Source organism: Salvia splendens, chromosome 11 (genome assembly GCF_004379255.2).
Source record: "Salvia splendens isolate huo1 chromosome 11, SspV2, whole genome shotgun sequence".
Taxonomy (NCBI): Eukaryota; Viridiplantae; Streptophyta; class Magnoliopsida; order Lamiales; family Lamiaceae; genus Salvia; species Salvia splendens.
The window spans coordinates 27,751,797-27,774,312 of NC_056042.1; the positions used below are offsets into that span (position 1 = coordinate 27,751,797).

At 40.9% G+C, this 22,516-nt stretch overlaps 2 protein-coding genes across 3 annotated transcripts; both read right to left on the reverse strand.

The window, feature by feature from the left end:
• Positions 1 to 396: 396 nt before the first annotated feature.
• Positions 397 to 3,641, reverse strand: LOC121753579. Its single transcript, XM_042148790.1, has 8 exons — positions 3,313 to 3,641; positions 2,733 to 2,800; positions 2,239 to 2,305; positions 2,007 to 2,155; positions 1,850 to 1,917; positions 1,603 to 1,671; positions 1,104 to 1,204; positions 397 to 951 (listed from the first exon to the last, which is right to left on the reverse strand). Exons 1-8 carry the CDS (start codon positions 3,574 to 3,576, stop codon positions 664 to 666), a joined length of 1,074 nt encoding a protein of 357 aa, XP_042004724.1. The 5' UTR covers positions 3,577 to 3,641; the 3' UTR covers positions 397 to 663.
• A 2,111-nt stretch (positions 3,642 to 5,752) lies between these two features.
• LOC121754083 (solute carrier family 40 member 3, chloroplastic-like) lies at positions 5,753 to 11,427 on the reverse strand. 2 transcript variants are annotated; one of them, XM_042149421.1, is made up of 14 exons: positions 11,006 to 11,426; positions 10,611 to 10,821; positions 10,434 to 10,497; positions 9,083 to 9,207; positions 8,914 to 9,003; positions 8,653 to 8,829; positions 8,479 to 8,553; positions 8,292 to 8,393; positions 8,097 to 8,214; positions 7,736 to 7,882; positions 6,732 to 6,838; positions 6,533 to 6,646; positions 6,040 to 6,337; positions 5,753 to 5,962 (listed from the first exon to the last, which is right to left on the reverse strand). In XM_042149421.1, the coding sequence occupies exons 1-14, from the start codon at positions 11,161 to 11,163 to the stop codon at positions 5,937 to 5,939; spliced, it is 1,812 nt and encodes a 603-aa protein (XP_042005355.1). In that variant the 5' UTR covers positions 11,164 to 11,426; the 3' UTR covers positions 5,753 to 5,936. The 2 variants fall into 2 exon arrangements, with proteins under 2 accessions (XP_042005355.1, XP_042005356.1); XM_042149422.1 differs by lacking the exon at positions 8,292 to 8,393 and having other exon boundaries at positions 11,006 to 11,427.
• Between the last annotated feature and the right edge of the window lie 11,089 nt (positions 11,428 to 22,516).

The window sequence follows — 22,516 nt, forward strand, 5'->3', positions numbered from 1 at the left end:
TTGTAATAGTATTTCGGATATTTTTAATGCATTTTATTTTTGTGAAAATGTTTTATTTAAATTGAATAATAGCTTGAGCTTTTCCTTGCGGAAGAGCACGGATGTGGGTGTTGTGCTCTTGCCTAAGAGCATGGAGTAAAAGTGGGTCCGGGCCCACATCCGTGCTCGTTGACAAGAGCACGGATGGGGATGCTCTAAATGACTATCTTACCCCTTTGCTGATATTTTGGCAATTATTTATTGAAATTCGCGAAGTTTAATCTCATCCATACATTTTAAAATCTAAGAGTGTAGATTTAGTCTTAATTTTAAATTATGATGCTATAAGTAATAGAAGAGAACCCTATACATGCATACATACATAGATAACCAATAAATAAAATCACGCAGCCAAAGTTTGGTTTTCAAACCACCATATCAAATTACAACAAAAATTTGGATAGTTAATTTATACTTGCAATCTAACTACCATATTCATATCTCCATAAATTGGAGATATTTACAATCCTGCGGAATAGTAGAATGTCGAGATAAGCAGCCAAACTTTTCTTCTAACAAATAAATACTAAGAATTACAGACTGCCATAGTCTCATAGTCGTAAGTATGTTTGTGTGTGAGTGTAAAAGAAAGAGGCAATCAAAAGAAAACTGGAAGGAAAGAATTCATAAGCGGTCGATTGGCGTAAAATCGATGGATTTTGATTTGGAAACCAACAAATAACCCACAAAGACGGAGACAGCTAATGCGACAACAGAAATCACGAACGCGAATGCACTGGCTGCATCCCAAGATCCTACCTCCTTATGTGTGGAGTAGCCCCGAACCACGTCCATCGCCACCCAATCACAGCTTACTGTATAATGAGCTGAACCATGCCACGGATTTCCATCACCCGGGTACCACAATGCAACCGAGAATTTGCTCGACTGTCCAATACTGAATTGAGCATCCTGCACTCAGCATCAAAAACACATAACTCTTGCTTGCTTCTCATAAATACCAGACCAATAATCAGATATGCTTCCGATTAATACTCTATAACATGAAACAATGAAGGGGCTCGAATAAAGTAAAGATTTAACTGAAGAGAGATGAGACAAACCTGTTGAAGAAGATCCATGGTTCTCAAAGGCCGAGAGAATTCAAAGTAATATGTGCCTTTCTGACCAGATGATCCATAAGGACTGTCAACCTCGATATATCCTGTCAGTTGTCGTATCACGCGTGTTAAGGTTAAGGAATATGTCATCTTTAAGAGAAACTATTGTTGAAGTTTGCAGTCTTCACTATGTTACCAGAACTCCAGAAGGAACTAATGACTTAGATTTTCTCAAAACTAAAAAGTTTAAAAACAACAACAAAAGAAAAATATATATATGAAACACTTCACTTTATTAGTTATAATATACTAGTACTATCTAAGTATTAGTCAGAGTAGCAACCAACACCAACAATGTTGGGAGCATGAACCAAAATTATCTTTGTATAATAAATTGACTGCAAAAAATCGTTGCATTTTTTCCAGAGTTACTTCCACTCCACGAAGTGGGCCTGAAAGAAAACAAATGAATATAATCTTTGCATATTTGAGAAATATTAACCTGTATTGGTCGAAAAACTGCTGTGCCACCATGCACCTCTCCAGTCATTTTGTGCAGCAGAACTATTTCCTGTCAAGAGAATCAATATGAAAACTTGCGTCAAATGACTCTACAAATAAACCATATAAAGCCGCTCATTTGATTAATTAGGAAAATATATACAAAGCTCTTGAAAAAGAAGGAAACTGGAAGCTCCAAATGCTACATATATATATTGATATCATGTAAGTGTAGGTAAATTATATACCTGAAGGACCACTACCATCTATGTTTCGACAGTGTGGATTCCAGGAAAACATATCAACCAGACCAACACTGTAAAAGACAAATCAAGCAATAGCCTTTGGTCAATTATCGTGGTGATAATGGACCCCTGCATAGAAGGGAAATGCTATTGACTCTACCTGTCTTCTTTACCCTCTTCATTTACGGAATTGCCACCATACAATCTTCCCGGAATAGAGTTTCCAATAGAAAAGTGCATGATGTCAACTTCATGGCCTCGACAATTCGTGTAGTTGCATGTACCGGGTGATTCCTTGCACCCACCCATCTTGTTTCAAAAATATTAACACATGTCAGATAAAAGATGAGAAAAAAAACATTTAGGGTAAATGAAACTGTTATACAACGTACATTATGATAAGTAGCACTCTCCCCAACTTGAAACATCAAGGCTACTGATGGGCACATATGGTCATCACTGCATGATTGATTATCCAACAGAAATGGGAAGAGGCATTTAGTTTTCAGTAATAAGTCACTATCTCTAGATCAAAATTACTAAGAGGGAAGTAAGAGCAACATAAGTACTTAAATAATAATATTAGGCTTTTTTCCTTTTTTAGCAAAACTTAGCAAATGGCATCAACTACAGAAAGTTTCAGATCATGTGTCTGTATAGCATTTGGATGAATTTTTAAAGGCCATGGAACTTCGTTTTCGCAGAAATTAACATAAAGCATATTGAATATAATAACAGAACCAAAAACATGGGACACAAAACTACTTTTCCAAAAGTTCTTGCCGCAATGCGAGGCTAACAAGCATCTCTAAAAAAGACAGTAAACTCAGTTACTCAAACGTGCATCAAACCGCTGTAGGATCATGAATGGAGAAAGGCAACTCACCCTTTGGAGTATACATAATCTCCGGCAACTTGCAACATGAAGTAAACATCCGTTCCATCATGCAAAGCCTACACCATTATCAGCCTATAAAGATCACATCTCAAAAGAAACATATAACTTATCTATGCCTCGTCATTTCCAACCATATATAACTGAAATCCAAAAATCGACACGCAATTTTGTAAAGCAGATTTGTTGTGTATGCATATGAAAGTTCTATTGGTCAACATTGAAATTACCGGTTGAGTAAATCTACAACAAGAAATCTCATCTATTTGAGCTAGCCAACAAGCTCGTAAAATTCAAGTTCAATTTAACTTTAAACTAAAATCAGAACTCAGATGCTAAGAATTTTGTTTTTTTCCAACCACCAAAAGTTCTAGATCCAGCTACGTTAATAACGGAAACACCTCTGTTCCAATTGCAACTATAGATTGCCAATTGCAACTAATTAGAATGCGACAAGGTTGAAACATACCAAATCCAGAAATGAATATAAGATCAAATGTGGAAGTTAAGTAACAAGTAGAAAAAACAATTCCCAAATTTGAGTGTGATATGGAAAAAGTGAGAGTGTTACCTTAACAGCCATTTTTCCCGCTTTGTACTGTTTATCTTCATCAGGATCAAGCGCTGGGCGCAGCGGGAACTCGAAACCGTCGACGTCGGCCCAGTCGTTGGCGCGGCCGTCGATAGTGACGATCCCGGGCCTGAAGTGGGCGGAGATTCGGGCCTCGTCGTCGGGCTCGCAGGTCCACTCACCAGATTCTTGGTGAGAAGCCGCCAAGACTAATAGGCAGCATATTAGGAGGTGAGGAAGAAGAAGACGATGATGAAACAGCATGACCAGCGAATTCGGAGTTTGAAATTTCTGGTTTTCGGTGTTTCCTATCTTGACTATCCCACATTTAATACAACTCCGCAATATGTTGACTCTTAAAAACTTTATTAGAGCATCCACAATGTGACGGATGTTCCGGCGGACATTCCGACGGACTTTCTAAAAACACCTTCTGCCACGTCATAAGGACATCTCACTGCACTACCACGTCATAAAGACATCTCACTACACAATGACGGACATCCACAAAAAACAATAAAAAATCGGGACGTCCGTCGTGTCAACGCAATAGCAGACGTCCCGACGGACATCCCGAAAAGCCACGGAACTCCGGTGTCCGCAGCAGAAGTCCGTATCCGTATGCATGCTGCCTAATAGCAGACGTCCTACGCGGACGTCCGGTATGCCGGGCCGATGTCCGCGGGACATCTGCCAGACTGCCATTATGGATGCTCTTAGGCCATCCGCAATGGGCGGACGATGGCACGCCCGATGGCGCGCATCGTCCGCGCCATCGATCGTCCGCGCCCATTGCGGATACGGACGATAGGTCGCGGACGATCGTCGCGGCCGATACTAAGGGCGCGGAGGATGGCGCGCCCGATGCCTATCGTCCGCGCCATCGTCCGCCCCATTGTGGCGTACACGGACGATGGCTGCGGACGATAGGCATCGGGCGCGCCATCGTCCTCCCCATTGTGGCGTACACGGACGATAGGTCGCGGACGATGGCACGCGGTTTGGTTGTTTTATAAATAGAGTTCATTCGTTTTACATTTCATTTCACAATTTCACTTTCGAAACTTACATTTACATAATTACTACGAAATGGCTTCAAGTCCAAATAGTCCTATGTTTAGTGGAGATGCGCGTTGGCCGGGTACAGAACCCGGCCAATATCGTTCGTTCGACACCAACGCCCAATACGATCCCGATTTCAGTACGGACTCGTATGGGTTGTCGGACATGGAGCCGTCTCCAACCCGACCAGTTGGGAATTGCACCGACTTAGTTTTTTTTTTTGTAAGTTGAACGGTGTAACTTCTTTTTTTATTAATGTGTCCCCGTTTGTTATTTCGACCTTTTTATTTACTCGTTATTAATTGTTAGTTGAAAACATTTAAATCAATTAAACAAATAAATAAAATGATGATGTGGCGCGCCATAGGGCGCGCCTTAGGGCGCGCCTTAGGGCGCCCCACTGCAGGTGGGGAGGTAGGAGGATAAAACTGCTGACGTGGCGCGCCATAGGGCGCGCCTTAGGGCGCGCCTTAGGGCGCCCCATTGCTAATGCTCTTAGTGGAGTATAAAAATTTTAAAATTTGGATAAGTAATTAATCCCTCCCAATAAAACACAGAGTAACTACTTTTGCTACTATTTTGTTTTGAAATATTTTGTACTTCATCTGGCGATATTTTGCCCAATTGTGTTGAGTAATAATATCCTCAATTGATTGCCCAGCAAGTCAAAAGAGCAAATTGGAAATGTGCGAGTTACGGATGTTGCACAAGACAATTTTTAAGCATAACAATTCTAGACGACATATATTAATATTTTTTCCATCTACAAAAAATAGGCCCATAAGTAAACATTACGGATCTTAACGAGAAATCGGTAAACAAGAGAGAGAATGAGAAAAAGTGGATAACGTATAAGAGATAAACAACTTTTTTTTATTTTTAGAAATGAAACTATTTTTTATGGACAGAAAAATAAAACTAGTATTTTTTTAATGAACGGAGAGAGTATATATGCGGACAAGTTAAAACATTATCACTGTGCTTGCATTCTTGATAGTAGTAGTAACTAAAAAACTGTTGATGTTTGAGTTGTACTACATGTTCGTACGAAAGAAATATAGTGTGTTGTACAATTCGAAGAGTGTGTTGTACAAGTGATAATAGGGGAAATCCCATAATTTTGGAGTAGTATTGATAAGTTAGTGGAACTCCCATAATATTGAACGTACTTCACAGCGTAGTTAACTTGTCCAGTACACCATTCATTAATTTTGGTGTGGATTACGTAGCAATTGATTTTTGCAATATTACCACATCAAACCACTCAACTTTCATTCACATACATGTAACTACACCAAAATTAAGTACCCCAAAATATTGATTCATACCAAATAGTTACACAAGCTTGGTGAGCAACCAAAAATAAATCTCTCCCATATACAACAAAAATGATGATGAATTACCAGTCAATGGCTTTGCCATCAAGAATAAGATGTGATGCCCTTTACAAAATGTTAGCATGTATTTACAGATATTAGGTGTGAATAATTTATGATATACTATCATTTGTGCAGAATGGTTGAGACACTATCAAAGTGGCAGGGGAAGCGTACTGTACCTCCTCACCTTCCTGCTTGCTCCATTGCACCTGCATTTACACAATTTTGAACATTCAAACTACATTTTACGAAATCAAATAATCAAAGCCAATTTCTCTTTGCTTACATTGTGAGGGTAATGGCTCGAACAAAAATAGCCTTCTTTGGGCATCGGTGGGACTCTTCAACCATCTGCAGTACAAAGAAGCTGCTCCAACCACCGATGCAAGTGACAGCAATGCCAGATAACCAAAATGGGAAGCGTCGTTAGCAAGTATTGCAACCCCTAGCATCACCGACTCAGACAAACTAGCTACCGCCACTTCTGTTGTCCCAATAAGATTCACTTTAGATGCAGGGATCCCTGTTTGTAGAATCTGTGCCCCGACAACGTTATATGACATGTGCCCCAATCTAGACAAAACCTGTGGATCAAAATGTCGAATTTCAATAGTCAAATGAAGAGCAAACATAACAAGTTATCATGATAATATGACTAGTAGTACATTGAAATAGTCAAATGAAGAACAAGCATAACAAGTTATCAAGATAACTCTAATAGTGATTTAGAATTTCAGTAGAAATCAAGAATTTCAAAATGAGAGCAGAAATTAACTCACAATCAAACATAAGAAGAATACAACTGGAATTTTCTGAGACACAGATCCACTCCAGTAAACACCAACTGCAAGGGTAAGAAGTGCAGCATGAAAAATAAGGCCAGCTGCTCCAGCCTAGAATCCGAAAATAATGATTATTAGCAAAAAAGTCAATAAACTCTTACCCCAAAAAAACTACAACTGGTTTTTAAAACATTACCTTAAGCATGCCAAGTCGCTCAACCATCTTTGTGGAAATGAATGTTGCTGCAACACCCATAAGTGCAGAGAGTCCAGTGAACCCTCCAATAATAGTAGGATTTAGACCTGAAGCAATCACATTTACATCAAAAGCAGAACATTGGTTTATCACTAGGGAGGAATAGTTTTTGAGTACGAACACCCAATATCTCATGAATCAATACGAATGAGTTTCCATAACAAATTTCTTGTTCTCGATCTTAATTAAACAACTACTTAGATGACCACAGAGTCCAAAACACCTCAAATCATTATTTACATTATCATTTCCATTGTGTTATATCTCTCTTTTTTTTCTCCCCTCCGCCTCTACTAGTCCCTGCTCAGTTCTCAAACTTTACAACTATAACACCACCGCCGTAATCGTGCCAGTGATGCTCAAATTCAAAGTGGTCCCACTGAAGATCTGACAGGTCAATGCAAGTCAGACCTACCTTTGTATGCTTGAAATGTAAAAGTCAGGGAAGAAGGCAGGACAGGCTGTTCGTGTCAGGGGATTAGTGGGAGAGGAATCAGGTGAAGAGCAAGGAGTTAGGCTGCAGGTTTGTGGGCGAAGTCTGTTGATGCTGGCAGTAATGGCTGTACTGGGGGATTCGGAGACCTAAGAGACTGGGTGGAGGTGAGAGGACAATAAGCATCGAAGGGAAAAATAAAAAAGGAAAGGAAGAGGGAAAAATGGGTGGCGGCAGGAGCAGAACAATTGAAAAGGAATAATAAAGTGGCAGGAATGAAAGACAAAGAACAAACAGCAGCAAATTTAACAATCATAGGCTAAAAGAACCAAATCTTAAAAGAGAATAGAGATTTGATGTTTTTAAGAAAAGCATAATGATAATGATAATGATAATTTGAAACTTGAGACCAGATCAATATGGCATGTGTGAACTTGTAGTTTAATAAATCGACATGCCACAATTATCATGCATTAACCTATTCGTTTAAGTTTAAGGTGCAAGACAATACCATGTTGCGTTAAAAATGCAGTCATCATGCCTCCAGGAGTAAGAACAACATTGAAATAGAGTAGCACATAAGCAAGGCTTGCAGGCAAAACAGGCTGCTGAATGTATTCTGACCACCCATGCTTGATTGCTTCTATACTGGTGGCCACTATGCAAAAAAAAAAGGCATCATTAGCTCAAACAATAAGCAGAACTAGAATCAACACAAACAAAAGTTAGTAACCATATCGACCGTTAGATAAAAAACGATATATAAACACACGTCTAGACATAAACATAGAACAGCTACTTATGCCATGTATATTTTATATACAGAAATACATAGATGTAAATCAATTTTTTCCAAAAAAACATTATATTACATAAATTTGCGGTATTTGGAGTGGATTCTACTGATGAATTGGCAGAACAAGTTTGTGGACATTTAGCACGGTCCAGAACTCCAGCAGAAAGCTTGTTGGTTAACCAGGTAAGAACAACCTACGTCATGCAGAAGAAAGTCAGAATTTAAAGGAAGCCATTAAACAAAGAACCAAGGAAAGGCCAACGCATATTACCACAACAGGTAAAGACCATATCATCAAACTAGCCGCCAGTTTTAAGCATGTCACTGGTTCATATTTAGATAAGAAAATGCCAAATAAAGATGCTCCTGCAATCTGCATTTGCAAATCATGAATATCAGCACTAAAAAACTAACTATAAGCAGGAATTACAAAGAGGTCATATTTTTCAGGTAATCACCTCACATATGAGATCAATTCTACTCAAAGTTGCATTTGCTTGAGCAAGAGCAATTGGTCTATTTGTTCCTGCCAACTGTTGAGAATACACGAACAATATAAAAACACTGCATAGCATTAGCAGGATAAATAGTGGTTATGCAAAAGGAGCTGATGAACTAGATAAATGTATTACCAAAACAACCCAATCACGCTCCATTGCAACCCCTAGAGCCAACCCAGAGAGCCTTTCAACAGCCAAAGCCATAACGAGTACAGCAAACCAAGGTTGGAGAAGAACAGAAGATGCAGCTGTTTGGTTGACTCTAAGGGCTTGGATTATCATTCCAACAGATAACAGCTGAGCAGCTGCCTAAAAGAAGAAGAACAAAAGAACAAATTTTTTATGGACAGGTTTAACTTTCAAAATTATTCCAGACAAGGAAATACAAGGTACCTGAACAACAGTTAAACAATTATATGCAGGTACTCTTGGAAAATGATCCATTAGCTTCCCTACCAAAGGTCCTCCAACAATTACTGCAAGCTGTTAAAGCAATCACATCATCATACAGTTATCCAGCTGCCTCCAATTATAAGCGTTTGTTATCTATGTGCACCAATACCTTTGCAAAGAAGCCCATGACCGCCACAGGAAGAAGACTAGGATGAATCAATGCAATGGCAGCAGGCCAAGCAAAATTCCACAGCTGTTCGACCAAATTCCCAGCCAAGCAGCTACCATATAAAGCTAAGTGAACATGTGATCATCATTAGAACATAGCACAGCTAGAGTTGTGTACAACTGTAAATACATGAATTTTAATATGTGGATAAACAGATAAAATATGCCTCGTTATCTCTTTAAATGAAACTGAAGAATCAGGTAAAGAACAAGCTAGTACGTATTGGCACAGTTATAGATGATTATGAAGCAAATGAAGGCATTTTGATTCGATAATAGAGATAGAGAGCATAAACAGGGGCATCATAGTGATCAGATCAAGTCTGTGGAAACCTTATGTTCCACTCAAGAAGATTTCATGGTGCCACTATATCTTGCAGCACCTCTAAAGTCAAATTATTCACATTTTTTTACACAAAGGCATCAACCGGTCAGCTGTTTAGGCAATAATACTCCAGGATATACCAAAGAAGAGAGAAAAGACAAGGTGTTCATATTACAATTTGTTAAATCACAAGTCTTTGTGCTGCAAGGAAAAGGAAAGGGGCAAACATAGGCTCGGCCTTTACTTCTTGTTTCATGATTTTAATTGCAGTTGGGTATTTTAGTCTGGCCTGTGGGCTCCTTTCGTGGGTTTAACAGGATAAAGCAGATAAAAGAATTTTCTCTCTTTTTAGAAGATTTTTCTAAGAAGCTAAGAAAAAAAATATTGTCCAGGAAGCATATAAAATGAGTCTCTCCCTTCCTAGAGAGGACTATCTAGGATTTTACCTTTGATCATAGGTTTATCTTCTAATAGTTCTTGTTATTAGAACCTTGTTTGTTACTCCATCCACCCCACGGTAAGTGAGTCGTATTCCTTTTTTAGGCCGTCCCAATTAACTTGATGCATTTCCTTTATTGGCAAAAAATCTAACTCCCTCTCTCTTACTTTTTCTTCTCTCCTACTTTTCCTCTCTACTTTTTTCACACTCTTATAACCACTACCTAAAATCCTGTCCCAAAAGAAACGCCCCATTTACTGTGGGACGGAGGGAGTACTTTGTTTAGTTATCATTCATGTTGAGTCAAGGTGGTTGTTTCTCTCTAATATTAATACAATTGTATATCATCTCTGAAAATGAAATATTTCTGTGAAGTATATCAATGTAGTGAAGAAACTAACTCGATCTCTTCAGCAATCTTTTTTTTTCTTTCTTTTCTTTACACCGTCTTTCTTTTCTTGTTGTTTGCAAACTTTTGTTTTGTAAAAAATTCTAAAATAAGTTAATTTTGAATAGGAGAAAGCTAACCATATAGTCCAGTTGGATGAGCAGGAGTGGCAGCGATCGCATTCTGCTCTTCCTCTGATAAGACCTACATAATCCCAATAGATAAAGATAGCCAACAATCAAGATATGCAGAAATGTATTGGTTCACACTATAGAAAATGCAAGAAATGGAGAAATATGTATCAGAAAAAGACTCACAGGCAGTGCTGTCAAAATTGTGTCCACATAGGTGCCACCACCAACTAGTAACTCAAGTCCATCTGTCTCTAAGGTATCAGAATTTATATGAACAACTGGGATTGAAGAATTCGAGTCGAGACATGCACTATCCTCATACACATCCTCAGTTGCTACAGATTCCAAGACTTCCGTGTTGATCAATGAACACCTTAAGTTAAACGGCCTAAGCCTGCACATCAACATTCGAACCTTTTTTGATAAGCAAAGTTACAATTAAATTAGATATTTACACAAAGACAGCAACTATCGAATGGTTCAGCTTATCCAAACAGTGGCGCACAATTCACATTTTAGCATAGAATCAAAATCATGAGAACAAAAAGGATAAAATTCATTTGCCTAAAATTGAATACCTGCTGGGGACAGAATGGAGAGTCAACAATGGTGGAGTGTGAGAGAGGATTGGTTGACGTAATCGAAGATAAGACGGCGGAGGAGAGAAGGCAGAATAAGGTTGGAGGAGGCGAAGGGCGGGGGAAGGGTGAGGGTGAGGAGTGATGACGATACCCATGGGTGCGCCGTCAATCTCTCGCCACAGCAATACGCAAGTCTGTCCGATCACCGGCGGCGCTAATGCTTCGGATTCCGAGTCCTCGAGATGAACGATGATGCATTACAACGAAAACCTATTGAGCGCGGGTTGCAGCAATGCAACTGAGAGTAGAATTGGAGAAGAAGAAGAAGAAGAAATCCAATTGGTTAGAGGCCATAAATGAGTCTGACGTGTAAGGAGCTCTACCCACATTCCCAATTTAGACTCATCGTTCAAATGGATTTCCTTCTCTTAATAACGGGAATTAAAAACCCAATCACTGTGATTAAGGATGGACCACGAAGCAGTTTTATATCCGTGGGCTACTTACTTGTCGTATCTTCTGGTGCCCTGCAAGTTAGAGCATCCACAATAGCGCCTAGCGCACCGCCTAGCCGAGCGCCGGCGCTAGGCGGTGCGCTAGGCGATCTATTGCAGCCGCCTAGCGGATTTCGCGAAAAAAAACCGCCTAGCGTTCGGCGGTTCCGCGGCGCTAGGCGGTGCGCTAGGCGATCCGCTAGGCGCTATTGCATCGTCCGGATCGCCTAGCGCACCGCCTAGGGCGAATTTTTTATTTTTTTTTCCGAAACACTATGTATACGCGACTTATCTGTCATTTTCATTCGCACCACTTGTATTAACGAGTACTCTCTCTATCTAAATTTCTGTACAAGATCAATAACGGTAAATGGATCTCAACAACGAGCCTACTTCAGGAAGTAGCGGATCTCAAACTCCCCTGATCCCCGTGGGAGGTGGATGGAGTCAGATGCACCCATACTACAACATGTACCCGTGGCAGCAGATGGTGCCCGGGATACCAGGGGGGAGGTCCGCCGGGGGCGTTTCCAGCGATGTCGGGGTGGGCACCCAGTGTCCAGATGCCGGGGTGGGCACCCGGGATGCAGATGATGCCCGGGGGTACCGGCGACGCGGGGGACGCCCGCGACACAGGGGACGCCGGGGGACGTCTATCGCCCCAGTTTTGATTTTTCGACTGGTTCGTTGCACACATCGACGCCAATGGAGGCTGCGCCTCCGGCCAAGTTTGACACTTTCTCCTTCGATGACTTGGGGTTACATCTTTCCGGTGTTCCGGATGCTCCCGTTCAAACGGGGGGCGCAGGGCGGGGTCGGCGAGTCCTCGCAGCCGGGTGAGGACGACAACTCGGAACGGAGGAGGTGGACGGACGCGGAGAACGTCGCGCTGTCCAAGGCGTGGGTGAGTGTTTGCGACGATCCTCTCGTTTCGAACAACCAGAGGATCGTCAACTCGTGGGGCAAGATAGCAGCAGCCTACCAGAGGTTTTGCCCGGAGGGGAGCCCACGCAATGGGGAGGATTGCCGGAAGGGGTGGGACCGAATCAGGGTTGCGGTCTCCCGATTTTCGGGCTTGTACACCAACGCCCTCCGCATGATGAGCAGTGGGCAAACGGAGGACGACTGCAGGAGGATAGCGGAGAAAGCCTTCCCCCTGAAGGGGGTGTACAAGGAATTCACCTACTGGAACTGCTATCTTGTGTTGAACGACTCAGAGAAGTTCCGAGTAGGTGTCGACTCTGGCTGGCCGAAGAAGCAACGGTTGAACTATTCCGGTGATTTCAGCGGCAGTAGCGGTGGTTCCCACGACCTCCCTGAGACGGCCCAGGAGGTCCCGACCCCTCGTTCGTTTGTTCGCCATACTCGCCCGGTTGGGCACATGCGGGCTCAACGGGAGGCGAGGGGGTCGTCGGGGATTCACAGGAGGTCCAGTCGGCATCCCCCCTTGGCCAATCCACATCGGATCTCAAATTCTTCGCGCGTCAACAAACGCGCGCTCAGATGGTCAAGACGATGGCCGAATGGTGGGCGGCGGTGGACCCCGTGGAGAAGAGTTTGCTTCAAACATTGCTCCTGAGCATGCAGGAGGATTTGGAGGCGGCACGGAGGGAAGCCAGTAGAGGCGGCGGCGATGGTGGCGACAGCGACGGAGGAGACGACGACGGCGACGAGGAGTGAATTATTGTACTTTTTTAAAAATTATTGTAATTTTTTTTAATTATTGTACTTTTTTAAAATTATTGTACTTTTTAAAATTTTAATAGTATTATTAATGTTTCCCGTATATGTCTTGTAAATTAAATTTCGTATATTGTGTGATTGTTAATTATTTCATTTTGTATATATTTGTTAATAGTGATGTGGATATTGTGTGGCTAGGCTATGGCTGGGCTATTTGCTTGTTTTGATGATGTGGCAGGAGGATTTTTAGTGCTGATGATGTGGCAGTGGCTAGGCTATGGCTGGGCTATTGCTGGACTATTCCTATTATGGATGGCCTAAGCAAGAGGATTAGGCACTAGTTCAAATGTTTTTTTTTTTTTTGGATGATACGAACTCATTCATTCTTACATAAAGATTACGGGGTAGAATTGTCATATCATTTAGTTTTTCTTTTGATACATAAAAAACTTAGAACAACAATTTCATGGTTTATGAATTTGCTGTTAGAAATAATGGGAAGAAATTCTCAAGCCGTGTACAAGCGGTACTCTAACTATTACAATCGAAAGGAAACTTGCAACAAAAAGAGGAATGAAAATTACAATGGAAATAAAGCAAACCAAATTTATAAGTAGGGTCGAGGAAAACCCTCTTTCCGCAAGACAAATTACGCCCCGGCTAGTGCTCACGGAATGACGTATTGCCCCCAAAGATAAAACGACTTCCTCCTAGCGTGTAGAAGCACCTCAAACCCGCTAGGCACCGGCGAACTTGATGGAGTTCCGAGAATCGAGCTAGACAATGCTTCTAAAAAGCTAACTAGAATGCTTGAGAGCTAGAGATAGAAGTGAGAATGTTTTGTTTGTGTGTACTTCCTCTCTACAACTCTATGCCTTATATAGGCTAGAGATGGAGACATGAAAGATCCATGCATTAAGACACTACATAAAAGAATTTACTCAAAGTGAAAGGCCAAAGGCCTTGCCTTTTCCAATTTTCACACGTTTTCCTACAATCCCCCACATTGGTTAGAGTACTGCAAGCTCAAACCAACACAAGACGTGTATGCATGCATCCAGACTCTTTTGCTCAATTCTCGAGAAACAATATTGCATTTGGAATAGTAGCTTGGGGCTTTGAACTTTCCATAGTCAACACTATCGGGCATACCGGCGGCCTGGTGGACGTGATGCCTTGAACCATTCCTCCTTGGTGTATACCGAGACAATAATATTGACACAATATTATTTACAAACTCATCAGTTCTCACGTTTGTGTCCTTTACTGGCCATGGAACACCACTTTGGATTCATAAGTGATTCACATGTTGAAGCGGCCCACACTTCTTCACTTACATAGGTGATTCTTTTTCAGGTATCCTGCAATACCCACCTCCTCGAGGTTTATAAGAATCATTAAAAGTCAAAACTTAGCCTCTTACCACCTGCAGGTTACATCACTCAATGCTTTCTAAAGAATGGGCGAAGATTAAAATCTTCCGAGTGTTACAACTAGATTCATATAGCTTCGTTTTCCCATTGAACCAAGCCCATGGGATCTCCAATCGTATGGTTGGGTTACCACTATAATCATCTTTTAAGATGTGGTTTTCAAACCCATTCCTTTTAGCAATTTATGCATTTGATCACGGTTTAAACCTTTTGTAAACGGATCCGCTAAGTTATCCACTGACCTTACATAGTCAACTGTGATAACACCACTTGTGATCAATTGTCTGATGGTATTATGTCGCCGACGAATATGTCGAGACTTACCATTGTATAAGCCACTATGTGCTCTCCCTATAGCTGCTTGGCTATCACAGTATATCACTACTGTCGGCACTGGCTTCTTCCAACATGGAATACATTCTAGGAAATTTCTGAGCCACTCGGCTTCTTCCCCTGCTTTATCCAATGCGATAAACTCAGATTCCATGGTGGAACGAGCAATACACGTCTGTTTCATTGATTTCCACGAGACAGCACCACCCCCACAGTGAACACATAACCACTCGTCGAGAATGAGTCTTTTGAATCAGAGATCCAATTTGCATCACAGTACCCTTCAAGTACTTGGGGATATCTTGTGTACTGCAACTCAAAGTTAAGAGTATACTTCAAGTATCTCAAAACCCTACGCAGAGCTTTCCAATGTTCCTTGCTTGGGTTGCTCGTAAATCGGCTCAGCTTATTCACCATACACGCAAGATCTGGTCGGGTGCAGTTTGTGATAAACATCAAACTCCCTATGATCCTTGCATATTCTTCTTGAGCTACAGGCTCACCCGTGTGCTTACTCAAATGCACGTTGGGTTCCAATGGAGTCTTAGCTGGCTCACAATCGAACGAGTGAAATTTCTTTAGCACTTTCTCAATATAATGAGATTGTGTCAGAGCAATTCCCTCATGATTCCTTTTAATTTTGATTCTGAGAATCACATCAGCTAAACCCATATCTTTCATGTCAAAATTTCTCTTCAACATAATTTTGGTTTCGTTGATAATGGCACTATTGCTGCCCATAATCAACATATCATCTACATAAAGACACAAAATAACAAAACCGTTATCTGTGTTCTTAATGTAAACACACTTATCACACTCATTGATAGTGAACCCATTTGACAACATCACATTGTCAAACTTCAAGTGCCATTGTAACGGTGCCTGCTTCAACCCATATAATGATTTTATCAGTTTGCATACTTTACGCTCTTGCACAGGCACAACAAACCCTTCGGGTTGTTCCATATATATTTCTTCTTCCAGATCACCATTCAGAAACGCAGTTTTCACATCCATTTGGTGAATCTCAAGATTGTGCAAAGCAGCAATCGCAAGAAGCACCCGAATGGAAGTGATTCTCGTAACAGGTGAAAATGTATCAAAGAAGTCATGCCCTTCTTTCTTCTTAAAGCCTTGGACAACTAGGCGAGCTTTGTACTTATCTATAGTACTATCGGGCATATATTTCCTTTTCAGAATCCACTTGCACCCTAAATCCTTACAGCCTTCAGGCAAGTCTACTAACACTCAAGTGTTATTTCTCATGATGGATTCAATTTCACTGTTGATAGCTTCTTGCCACCACGCTGCATCTGGGCCAAACAAAGCTTCCGCCACTGACTTTGGTTCGTCATCCAACATAAAAGTTATGAAGTCGGGACCAAATGTTTTAGCAACTTTAACTCTTTTACCACGTCTTGGTTCAACATCCTCAGGACTTGACCTCGTCCTTTTTGGAGGATTAGAACTAGTGGATTCATCCATCATTCTTTCACTAGAAAGATCCTCTTACCTCTTGCAAGGGTAAACATTCTCAAAGAATATAGCATTCCTTGACTCAATTGTTGTTCCTTCAGCCATGCCAGGCACAGCTGACCTATGGACTAGGAAACGATATGCACTACTATTAAGTGCATGGCCAATAAAGATGCAATCGACTGTTTTAGGGCCTATTGCAACTTGTTTCGGAGGAGGCACTTCTACCTTCGCTAAGCACCCCCCACACTTTGAGGTATGAATACGAAGGTTTCTTGCCTTTCCACAACTCATAAGGAGTCACATCCCTATTTTTTAGTGGAATTTTGTTCAGGATATGATTCGCTGTTAACACAGCCTCCCCCCACATGTTCTGGGGTAATCCTGAATTAATCAACAAAGCATTCATCATCTCTTTTAGTGTTCGTTTTTTGCGTTCAGCAACACCATTTGATTGAGGAGAATATGGAGCTGTGGTTTGGTGAATTATACCACTTGCATGGCATAATTCTGCAAACGGCGCTACATACTCACCACCTCTATCACTTCGAACACACTTAATTCGACAATTAAGTTGATTTTCGGCTTCATTTTTGAAGTCTTTAAACGCTTCAATTGCCTCATCTTTACTTCTTAATAAGTAAAGGTAACAATACCTTGTGCAATCATCTGTAAATGTGATGAAGTGCTTTTTACCTCCTCTTGTTTGCACAAATTTCAAATCACATACGTCTGTATAGACCAATTCAAGAGGTTTTGTGCTTCGCTCTACCGAATGGAACGGCAGTTTAGCCATTTTGGCTTCAACACACACTTCACATCTTTCTTGTGAGTTAAACTTGTCTACTTTCAGTAAATTAAGATTTACTAATCTTTTTATAGCATTTAGATTTACATGTCCCAATCTTTAATGCCATAAATCAGAGCACTCAAGCAAATAAGAGGATGTGTCATCTTCCTTATTGCTTATTCCTTTTCCACGGTGAATGACCGTAACCCTTCACCTATGAACTTTCCATACTTGGTCAATATAATCTTTTCACACTCAAATTCTAGTGAAAATCCATGATTTACTAGAAGTGAGCCTGACACCAAATTATTTCGGATGTCTGGGACATGCAGCACGTCCTTAAGGGTAAGAACTTTTCCAGATCCTAATTTTAGGAACACATTACCCACACCAACCACTTTAGAAGAGGCTTGGTTTCCCATGCGTACTTTTCTACCTCCAACAGATTTGTAGGTAGAAAAAACGCTTCTTTCAGAGCACACATGACATGTGGCACCTGTATCAACAAACCATTCATTTGGATTGTTACCATGGTTCACGTCGGAGACCATTGCGACCACCTCGTGATCTTTGTTGTTTATAACAACACGTTCAAATAATTTGCACAATATTGTCTCCAACAATAAGTACACAATTATATCGAACCATATGTGCATTGGTATATCCAACACCACAAGCATCCCAATTATTACTACCAAGTCTAAATTGGTCTTGCTTGTCAACTGACAAACGATAAACGCAATTCTCAAGAGAATAGATCTCAAGGAATTAACCATTTCGTAGCTCATGAACATTGGTACTGTTCGTTTCTTCATTCCAGCTTTGGTGCTCATGTTTCCTCCAACTTCAATTAGTATAATCTTGTCTTAGAAGAGTACACTAATTTGTCTTGCGATTGTTAGAAATAGTGGGAAGAAATTCCCAAGCCGTGTACAAGCGGTACTCTAACTATTACAATCGAAAGGAAACTTGCAACAAAAAGAGGAATGAAAATTACAATGGAAATAAAGCAAACCAAATTTATAAGTCGAGTCGAGGAAAACCCTCTTTCCGCAAGACAAATTACGCCCCGGCTAGTGCTCACGGAATGACGTATTGGCACCAAAGATAAAACGACTTCCTCCTAGCGTGTAGAAGCACCTCAAACACGCTAGGCACCGGCGAACTTGATGGAGTTCCGAGAATCGAGCTAGACAATGCTTCTAAAAAGCTAACTAGAATGCTTGAGAGCTAGAGATAGAAGTGAGAATGTTTTGTTTGTGTGTACTTCCTCTCTACAACTCTATGCCTTATATAGGCTAGAGATGGAGACATGAAAGATCCATGCATTAAGACACTACATAAAAGAATTTACTCAAAGTGAAAGGCCAAAGGCCTTGCCTTTTCCAATTTTCACACGTTTTCCTACATTTGCTACCAAACACTATCTATTGGACATATTTTCTAACCACAAAACCTTGAATGCAACATTATCAGTTAAACCTTGTGGGTGGCTAGATGTAATCAAACATAGCCTAACTAAATTTTTAATTCATTGGACCAACTACCCAATCATATATATTAGCAAGGGACTTGGTTACAATGATTGCTACTGGATGTCTCGATTCATACTAGGGATGAGCAAACTACTGAGTATCCGATCTAAATTTAATTGAAATTGTAAATTTTGCCTTGTTTGGTGAAATTTCAGTTTGGTTTGATTCGTTTTAAATTTTTGGCAAATTTCGATTTTTCAGTTCCATAATATAAAAACCCAAAACTCAATTTATTTTTAATATTATTTTAGTGTAGTATACCTAATACAAATATTATCTTAATTCAAAATATTGATTGATTAATTTTGTGGTTGTTGGTAACGATAAATTTCTGTTGTTTTTTATGAGCATCTGTTGTTGGTGTCGTTTAATTATTAATATCGTGGATGAATTTTTATTGTTGTTGTTGTTTGTTTGATGTTATTATTGCGGATTGATTATTGTTGTTGAATTTCTATTATTGGCGATATGTGACCTTTCTCGCTCCCGGGCGGGACGGGTCCGAGCTCCCGGCGATTGCGGGTGCTCCAAAACCATTAGGTTTGACAATAGGTTGAAATCTAGAAATAAATGTGTGCCTTTGGAATGTGTTTTTAGCACTCACCATAAAATAATATAGTACTCTCTCCGTTTGTGAAATGTTGTCCAGTTTTGCTATTTCGGTACGTCCATCAAATGTTGTCCACTTTGCAATTTTTTTTTCATTTTTGGTAAATGATCATCACTTTCCACTAAGTCATTACACTCACATTCTATTTTAAAACCAATAAATGTGGGACCTACACTCTACTAACTTTTCCACTCACCTTTTTTTCACATTTCTTAAAACTCCGGCTTAGACTACATTTTGAGGGAGTAGTATATTTTGTCAGTATAGGTGAAATATAAAAATGTATAGTTTAATCTCTTAGAGCATCCACAACCGTGCTCTTGCCAGCGGCACGGTTGTGGGCCAGGCCCCACTTTTTCTGCCTGCTCTCTGGCAAGAGCACAACACCCACAGCTGTGCTCTTCCGCAAGGACGAGCACAATTAATTTAAAATTCAATTAAACAAAAACATTTCAATAATACTAAAATTCATTAAAAAACCTAAATAATATTACAAATGACAAATAAAATAAAAACGACATAATTAAAATCCTAAAAATTAAAAATTACATAATTAAAATACTAAAAATTTAAAAAACCACTAAGCGTTGCCGAATTTCGCCCACATGTGTTTGATTAGGTCTTCTTGTAGTTGATTGTGGATTCGGGTATCGCGCATTGTGTGCCTTGTCTCGATTCTCTGGCCAACCGTCGTATGCTCACCCCGGCGTGGGGGAGATCTCGCTGTTGAGCTTCCGGCTTCGTCCTCGTCGTAGAAGCTAGCCGCCCTTGGCCCTTCATCGGCTATAATCATGTTGTGTAAGATAATACACGTGAACATGATGTCGGCGATATTATTCACGTACCATAGCCGAGTCGGGGACTTAACAATGTTGAATCGGGCTTGAAGGACCCCGAAAGCTCTTTCGACGTCTTTCCATGCGGACTCTTGACGCTGCGCAAAAGAACCCGTCTCGGGTCGTGCGGGTTGTTGAACGTCTTCACGAAAGTCGACCACCGTGGGTAGATACCATCGGCGAGATAGTAACCCATGTGGTATCTTCCGTTGATGGTGAAGTCGATCGCCGGTGCTACACCATTCATCACATCATTGAAGAATGGTGAAGAATATATCACATTCAAGTCGTTGTTGGATCCAGCAACGCTGAAATATGCATGCCAAATCCATAGGCGGTAGTCGGCGACCGCCTCAAGGATAAGCGTTGGGCCGCCGCCTTTGTGACCGCTCAAGTGTTGGCCTCTCCAAGCAGTCGGGCAATTCTTCCACCTCCAATGCATGCAGTCAATGCTGCCAAGCATTCCGGGAAAGCCATGGACTGATTCGTGAAGACGAAGCAACCGTTAGCAATCATCGGTGGTGGGTGCCCGAAGGAATTCATCCCCGAAAGCTGAACGAACGCCCTCGCAAAAATTCTTTAGACAAAGGATTCCAGTGGACTCACCGAGATGCAAATACTCGTCGAAGATGTCGGCCGTTTGCCCAGTAGCGAGTTGTCGGATGGCACACGTACACTTCTGCAACGACGTGATACTTTGCCGGCCGGCTGCATCTGGACCTGTTTGGAAAAATTCAACACGTGCGGACAATGTGTTGACAATTCGCATGACAAGCGCTTTGACATGCGAAAACGGCGCCTGAAGTAATCTGCCGGAAACCGCGGCTGGTCGGCAAAGTAGTCGGCAACGAGCCTTTCATGGGCTCCCTCCCGGTCACGATGGATGTAGCGGCGATTTGATCTGGTTCGTTGAGGAGGAGGAGCGGGGGTATTCGCCGCGACGTATGCTTCGTAAGCGGCACGATGTTGTTCGTAGTATTCTTGTTCTTCGCGCTCCGCTTCCGCCATAATATGGGTGAAATCCATTTGAGTCTTTGAGTGAGGGATGAATGTGTTGATAGTTTGTATGAGAATTATGAATGAGAGATGAATGAGAGATGATTTGATGTGATAAATGGATGATGAATGTGTGTATTTATAGATGATTTTGGGGGAAAAAAATAAAAAAAAATTCAAAAAAATTCAGAAAAAACGGCCATATTTTTGGAATTTGGAAAATATTTTTTTTTATTTTTTATCATTTTATATAATTAAAAATCGAATTTTAAAATAAAAAAAAATAATTCATAGCCGTTGCCCAATCGTAAGCCGCCACGTCGCCTGCTCGCTGGCACGGCGCTGCTCGATGCATCGAGCAGCGCCGTGCCAGCGGCGCGAGCGCAGCGACGGCGGTATGCGTCCTTGCCGCTGGCACGGACGGACGCGGGGCTGCCGTCCACCGTTGCGGATGCTCTTACTCTTTATCATCGAGAGCCAAAGGAAATGGAGTAATACAGTTGATTAAAATAACTGTAAACAAGTATAGTGGGAAAGTCAAAACCATAGCAACCCCGTTTTGCTCAAAGAAAGCGAAAACAGGGGATTTTTCAGAGGAAAATGGCGAAGCAGCCCGGAGGTTTTTCCGGCCATCAAATGCCAGAATCAGCCACTAATGGAAAGGTTTCTGTGGATCTTTTCTATGAGAAACTAGGCAAACTGAACGAGTCATCTGGCCTCAGTTCACTGTGAGACTTCTTTCCCCATTTGCATGCATCCATTCCCATCTTCAAATACAACTACATGCATTAGGGATTCATATTTGATTGATTAATGGAACCTTTTCTGTTGGTGCGCATTCTTCTTCTTGAATTTTACCTTTACTCGATTTTCCCTTCATATGGAATGGTTTAATCACAATGCTCTGGTGTATTTTAGTTGAATCACATACATAGTTAAGATGTTTTGCTTGGAAATCATGATGAGAAGGAATGGGGATAAATCCATGGACTAATATTTTTCAATTTTCTAATGTACTCCTTATGTACTTGGTTAATTGAGACATTTCTTTTCGTTGTAGATAAAAATAAAGTAGAGATGATAAAATTAAAAGGGAATGAAGTAAAAGTGTTATTTTTGACAAAAAAGGGCAATGATTCACTTACTTTGGGACATCCCAAAAAAGATTTTGAATCTTGGAGTACTTTAGAAATATAGTTATTTTTATGTATCATTGAGATCTTTTTCTGAGAACTAGCATTTTCATTAATAATATAATTGTAGGAACTGGTGATCTGATAGTCCTAATTATGCAGCTTTAATTTCCGTCAAGCAATGTT